At 31.8% G+C, this 7,642-nt stretch overlaps 1 protein-coding gene across 1 annotated transcript; it reads right to left on the bottom strand.

Moving 5' to 3' along the window:
* Positions 1 to 5,113: 5,113 nt before the first annotated feature.
* Positions 5,114 to 5,596, bottom strand: LOC143201113 (uncharacterized). Its single transcript, XM_076411966.1, has one exon. The coding sequence runs from the start codon at positions 5,471 to 5,473 to the stop codon at positions 5,279 to 5,281; it is 195 nt and encodes a 64-aa protein (XP_076268081.1). The 5' UTR covers positions 5,474 to 5,596; the 3' UTR covers positions 5,114 to 5,278.
* Between the last annotated feature and the right edge of the window lie 2,046 nt (positions 5,597 to 7,642).

Genomic DNA, 7,642 nt, shown 5'->3' with positions numbered 1-7,642 from the left:
ACTTATTGAAATATTACGTTCATATGATATAATATGATTGATGTAATGCGAATGCAACTGGATGATTTGCTGGCTAGTTCAATAAAAAATATAGACATGTATAAAAACAAGTAGAGATGCCGAAAAATATCAATATATCGATTTTTTTCAAAATATTTATGTAAATATTTTTTACAAAATATTTTTTTTTAAATTACGATATATGTTAGCCGATAATTGTCATTATTTTTTCAAAAAATAAATATTTTTTGTTAACCTGTTAACTATTTTTAACGAATCTTAATATTTGGTACTTAAATTTAAAGTTTTCGATGCATTTTGGTAATAATAATAAAAAACTTTCAATAGCACTACACAAGCTTGATGACAAGCAAGGTCAATTGAAAAATGCCCGGCCTACCAGAGTAAAACAATTTTTTTTGGCAAAATTCGTTTTCTTATTCAACATAATTCCCTTCAAGGGTGATATACTGATTATAGCGACCCTCCAACTTTTCGATACCAGTTTTGTAGTACGATTTGTCCTTCAAAATAGGCCTCAGTTTCGTCTGAGCTTCGACGAAAATGTCTTCCCAACGAGCATTCTTTTGAGATCTGAGAACAGGAAATAGCCGCTGGAGGCCAAATCTGGAGGATAAGGTGGATGAGGAAGCAATTTGAAGCTCAATTCATGGATTTTTGGCATTGACGGTGCATTGACTTGGTCAAACAGCATTTTCTTTTTCAAAGTTCAAAGATGCCAAGGAAACAAAAGAGCTTGGACAGGTTTATATAATACAGACGCCATAACCTTGCCGACGGTTGCGTTTTCTCACGCTTTGGAGCGGGTTCATCGTGTGCGGTCCACTCGGATGACTGTCGATTGGACTTCTGAGTGAAATAATGGAGCCATGTTTCATGCATTGTCACATATCGATGCAAAAACTCGGGTTTATTACGCTTGATCATCTTCAAACACTGCTCCGAATCATCAACGCGTCGTTGTTTTTGGTCAAAAGTGAGCTCGCACGGCACCCACTTTGCACAGAGCTTTCACATACCCGAATATTCGTGAATGATGTGTGTACACGTTCAGTTGATATCTTTAGAGTGTCTGCTATTTCATTCAGTTTCAATATACGGTCATATAAAATCATTTTGTATTTTTTTTAAATGTATTCTTTGGTAACAACCTCTTTTGGGCATCCACGTCTAAATTTAGCATACCAATCCTTGATGGTTGATTTTCCTGGGGCAGTATCCGGACACTCGGCATCAAGTCAAGTTTTTGCTTCAATTGTATTTTTTCCCTTCAAAAAGCAATATTTTATCAACACGTGAAATTCCTTTTCATCCATTTTTTTCACAATAACAAAAGTTGTTTCACTCAAAATGCTATAATTCACAAACTAATGAGCTGTCAAATTTATACACGCATCTTTTGAGGGTTAGAGCTAACTAAAAAACTTATGGATTTAATTCTAGTAGCGCCATCTATGTGTCAGGCTGGGGACTTTTCAATTGACCTGTAAGTCCCATGCTGAGAGAGCGCGTTGTTGTTGAACATTTCCATGAGTACACAACTTATTCTGAAGTATATTCTCCTCCTTTCATATTCTCATGTATTTTGATCAGCGATATCTATTGGTGGATTTTTTTGAATATAGAACAACAGTTTTCCCTTTCGTATTGTTAAGTTATTTAGAGTATACAAACGCTAATCACGTTGCGGTCAAAACCGTCAAGGTGTAGTGAATTATATACTTATAAAATTGAATGTAACTATTATTGCAGATGTCTATCAAGTTCCATTGAACAAATTCAAGGACGTGTTATTACAAAGACGACCAACAATAGTAACAAACGATGCAAAGTTATCCTCCTCCATGACGAAGTTCAGCTACACGTTGCCAAAGTTTCCAGTTTCTGTATTTTTTGCATTTTATCTCCATTATTACCATTATCTTTTGAAATGCCAGTTTTAGAGATTTCGTCTGAAATTCCACATGCATTTTTACTTACACATTCTTATTTTTAAAACACTATAAAACGTTATATAATTAAATAAACTAATTTTTACTAATTAATACTACTAATTTTTTATTTATTAGTTTACAAGTAATACTGATTTCAATAGTTTGAGACGTTTTGTGGTGATTACACATTGTTTTTGATAGGTAGAAATACGCTTAGAGTCAACAATGGCTTGTTAAATACTATGCATGCTGAGTTTAAACATATAAACAGTTTTAATAATACATTTAACAATATTATCCTGTTTCGCCATATCTCTTATGATGTAAATAATAATATTTTATTATGAGACATAGTTATTAAATTCCGAAATAACTTAACTAATATTATATTTCCTTACCATATAATACAAATAATATTGCACCATTATACTGATGTAACTTTTATACTCATAAATATATAATTTTTAATAGTATAAACAAGAAATTAAAATTATCAAGACAATTTATGTCATCTAATTTTATTTAGTTTGTTGAGAGTGTTTTAAATAACTATACACTAAAAATATCAGAGTTGTTTCAACATATCCCTGATTAGTTATCTTCCCTAGCTGAAATGATGTTTCAACTCAGATTTTAATATATACATATACATATACATATATATATATATATATATATATATATATATATATATATATATATATATGTATATATGTATATATGTATATTTGTATACATAGGTATATATACTATATAGTATATTTTAAGTCTCCTTTTACCAACTATGGGTTTATTGAACATTCACAAATTTTGAACAATCACAAACATAAATTTACGACCATGCCCCTGCAGGATATGAACCCGCGGCTATCGAACAGTAGAAGGACCGTCCCATCGCCCTTACCACTGCGCCACCAAGCCGGCCCTTGCAAACTATTAATTATGAACAGAGTTGAACATAGATGTTGAAAATCTATACTAACGTTTTAGCATTAGTTAATAAATTTCAAAAACACATTCATTGGAAAAATAATATATGGATAAACCTAAAATATTGAAAGTCAAAACATATATCTCAAAGCTTTATTAGCTGTTGTTTATATTCTTTTATATATCGTTAGCTGACATAGTACTTCTTTTCATAGTTATTCTTCTAGTTATATTGATGCAAAAATACTGTGGACAATGGCGGCTAGCAGACTGTTATCTAGTACTATTTCATTTATTACATTATAGGACTGACGACCTCCAATCTATCTCATTCCATCATCATCCATCATTCATCATTCATCCATCAGAGAGGTCATATGATAGGAGATGTAAATGATTGTTGAATTAAAATTAATTATAATTAAAGATGGAATTAAATTGATTGAATGAACGTTAGAATTAGAGTAAGAAGTTGGCGCACTCAATATTCTCAACTTCTAATTATTATTTGTTCAGAATGATAAAGGATAGTCTGGTTCATACACATTAGAATGGTGGAATGCCGATGCGGATACATGAAATTGTTATATTATTAGAAATTATGAAAAACATATTATATTCATTGAACATGTCATAATTATTTTTTGTTATTTTATTATTTAATTAAATCATTATTATTATTTTTTATATATTTTAAGTCTCCTTTTTGCCAACAAGGGTTTATCTGGACTGGACCTACAGTTTAACGTGGGCTCCGAAACACGGTTCTCGAGATTAAGCCTACCGACTAGTGACCAAGTTAAAAATTATCCCAGAAGACATCCACAGTCTTACCCAGCCTAATTACTGGCGTGACTGAGAGCATTTTCCTTACCGGATTTTACACTCTCGTCTAGGACAATCACAAATATTAAACAATCACATATATACATTTGCGACCATGTCCCAGCAGGATTCGAACCCGCGACTATCGCAACAGTAGGTGGACCGTGCTATCGTCTTTACCAGTGCGCCAGCCAAGCCGACTATTATTATTATTATTTATTAAATAATAAATATTTTTGAGAAACTGAATAAGAAACAACAAGATATAACATTTAAGTTTGATCTATAAATTGATTTTAAAGGGTTTACAACATGTGTTATTGTGTATTAAATCGCATTGGGATACATTTGTAACCAACTCCATGGTGAAGCCTCACTAATAGGCTTCAGTTTTCAATATGTGTCATTACGTCAAAATTTGAATAAAAATGTTTTCAATACGTTGAAAATACCTGAATCTGTACCGGGTGAATCGCATTTGCGAAAAGTTTTACAGTTTACTCTTTTACTGAAATTTGAAGGAAAAGGCGACTAAAGGTCACTGAATGCCGAGTGAAGCTTATGACAACTCTGTCCCATCGTTTTTAACGTGTGAATACTGCTATCGGTATTTTAAAAGTGGTGATTTTGACACCGAAGACAAATATAGTTCAGGACTGTGAAAAATTACTAGAAGACGAGGATTTGAAGGGATTACTTGGTGAAATCATCAGGAGATTTTGAACATTTCCGGAATACAAACAATGACACAATAATATTATTTTTCAGCATGACAACGCTCGATCACATATTGAAAAACCTGTGAAAACATTCTTAGGAACATTAAAATGGGAAGTGATACTCCATCGGCGATATTCACGGGACCTTAGTCCTCCTGATTACTACTTGTTCTGACTTGCCTTATGCACTGCTTCTAATTAATAGGCCTTAAAATTGATTTTATATAAATATTTGTTTATTTTCTTCTATTTTTAAAACAACTTTAGAAACCCTTATTTTAATTTGCAGATAGTACGCTTCTTCACATATAAGATTACCTTTAGAAGTGCTAATAGTACATGGTAATGTTTACTTAAGTGAAATAAATTCTCTGTAGTTGTTTGAATGCTATTAATATAGAATCAAAAATGCGACCAAATAATTTTATAACATCAGAATACAGTCTTCCAATATCCGTGAAAAAAATCATGAAAATGGGAATGCTCTACCTGCCGTATCTACCATACGTGTGAACTTACTGAAACTGAAAATGCATTGTACTAATATCTGTGAACAAAAAGCGCGAAAACTTATTTGTAGAACCTATATAGGGTCTATATATTAGCGGAACTACTTCTTAACCAAGACACCAAAAATTAGATTTCTTCATTATTTACATAAAATATATAAAATAAGAGTATCACTTAATCAAAAAAATATATATTCATTAAACAAACGGTAATAATTAGTACAAAATAAATTAATTATGATTTTAACAAGCATCGATTGTAATAAATTAATATTAAAAATATATTAGTATCACAAAAATAAGAAATGGCTCTGAACACGAAGGTTCAGACCCTTAATACTCAGATGAACTTGATCTGTTGCATCTCCTTGACCTTCCTGGGTGGTGTGGGTGCCTTGCCGAAATTGCACGTCTTGGAGAGCTTCAACAGTTTGTTCTGATTGCTGGTGGAACTCTTCCAGTAGACGGTCTGCACTGCGTTTCTTCCGGCGATGTAACGAGTGGCCGAACCGACCAAAGTACTTGGCGAAGGCATCTTGGTTCTCAGGTTTATTTTGGGTTAGTTTCTTTCGTAACCACTTGTCGAGCGCGTCGTCGAAACGTCGGTACACCGGAGGATTGTGCTCAAGTTTCAAGACTGAAACCACAATGACAATAGCGTGGATGGGTCAACGTTTTATACCGGGCTGTTATCTCAGAGATGACGTCTCACTCATGTGGCCGCTTTGTGTTAGCAACGCTACGACACTTGTAAAAAAATTACATAAATTGTTTTGTGTTGATGTTTGGATAGAACTAGTATTGTTCGAATTAACTGTTCAGAAAATCGCGGCAAAAATCTATATCAGCTATCGGTTTATATGAATTGTTTCATAAATTTATGTATTATTTTGTTATTAAAAAAGTAATTGATTTTTTAAAAATGCGTTCTATTGCTTTAGCTGCAATTCCTATCAAATAAAAAAAACATAATAAAAACACCATCGAAAAGATATTATTAACAACTCTTATTTGTATTTACTGTTTGATATAATTATTTGTCAGTTATATATTACATTAGGTGTTGGCATCTGTTGTAATGTACATGTATTGTATGTAAAAAAAACACTTATTGAAAAAATTGGTACAATATATATTAGTACAAATATTTCCCAACTTTCTGTTGTGTTGAAAGAACGATAATGGTTTGGCAGCGACCCAATCATCGATTCATTTCATACTTCTCCCTCAGCTTCAGCTTCTCCGTTTTGCGCTTAGGATTTTTATAGTATACCCATTTTCATAGCTATTCACTATACTCTTTATTATGTTTGGTAAGCAATGAAACCGTGAAACATTTTCACACTGGAATAAGTTGATTCATCAACTGGTTGAAAATCCTTTGAAAGTTTGAGATGAGTTATCATGAGTTTTTTATATAAATAGTTTGCATATTCAAGATATAACGCTGATAGATATCTCGTTGATCAAAATATATGCAAGTATCTAATATTTCGAAATTTTGTGAGTAATTTTTTTTTGTGCAAAATCTTTATACTAAATCATTTGCCAAAAGTTCTTGAAATATTTCGTGAGCTCCAGTCAAAGTAAATATTAAAAATATTAAAAAGTGTGGCTGTATAATAAACCATAATTTCAAATTTGGATAATGCTTTCAAAAATGCTTCTTTTCATTAATTATGTGAAATATGGGGATTGCCATAAATTCTCAAAAATAAAAAGACTGTTAACCACAGTTTACCATTTTTAAATTATAAAGTGAGCTAATTTTTTAAAATACCATTACAATTTACTATTTCTTCTTGGCAGAAACCATTACGTGGGATTGAAGTTAATTCAAATTTTCCCTCAAGTTTCCAAATTCGCCATAATATTAAATAATAATTTCTTCTCCAAAAGTTGACATTCTTTGTCATTACGAAATAACTGAATTGTTTGATCAAATGCTACAGAGTATATGTTATATAGAACAACTAATAAGACGGTTATTTGTTAAAAAAAACAATATGTTAAGTTTAGCTGTGAGATATAATGAATGTATGAAATGTGAATATAGATGTCTGTTCAGTCCATCAAGTGGTCACTTTTGTCCATTAATACAAATATAGATTTCAAATGAAAGCTTTCAACGAAGCAGTAGATCATAAGGTTTTTGAATTCATCTGATTACCTAAAATCAACTTACTTATCAAGGAAAAAAGAGAAATTGACATTCGAATGACACTAGTTCCTCAGTTACTCGAAGCATGTATTGATATAGTTTAGTGGAGTTCGGGAACAAGAAGAAGTATCGCAGTAGAAGCTGTAGAGTCACCCAAGATGATTTGAAGATGCTCACGGTCCTAGATACGAACTATTAGAATTAGATATTATCCATGCTTTGAGAAATAGGGTAGAAGCTTGCAGTATGCGGTCCTCAAATGCGGAGTAGCCCAATTGCTTAACCGTAGAATACTGGAATTTGAAGACACCTAAACTATAAGATATACCATGGAAATCTTAGTAAAAACAGTACAATTCACAATATAATTAAAGACAAGTCCATGAAGGTAAAAGCGATACTCAATTCAAGTTTTATACTGATACTCAAAAAATACAATACAATAAGTTTTATAAATTATGTACTAAGGAATATTTCATATAAAAATTCATAGAGAGAAAAAACCTAATACCAACACACCAGTTTGGGTTTTCGAGTATTCAA

Source organism: Rhynchophorus ferrugineus, unplaced genomic scaffold, assembly GCF_030347505.1.
Source record: "Rhynchophorus ferrugineus isolate W39M unplaced genomic scaffold, kcgeb_rfMv2 rfM1, whole genome shotgun sequence".
NCBI lineage: Eukaryota > Metazoa > Arthropoda > Insecta > Coleoptera > Curculionidae > Rhynchophorus > Rhynchophorus ferrugineus.
This window is presented reverse-complemented; position numbering and strand designations above follow the sequence as displayed.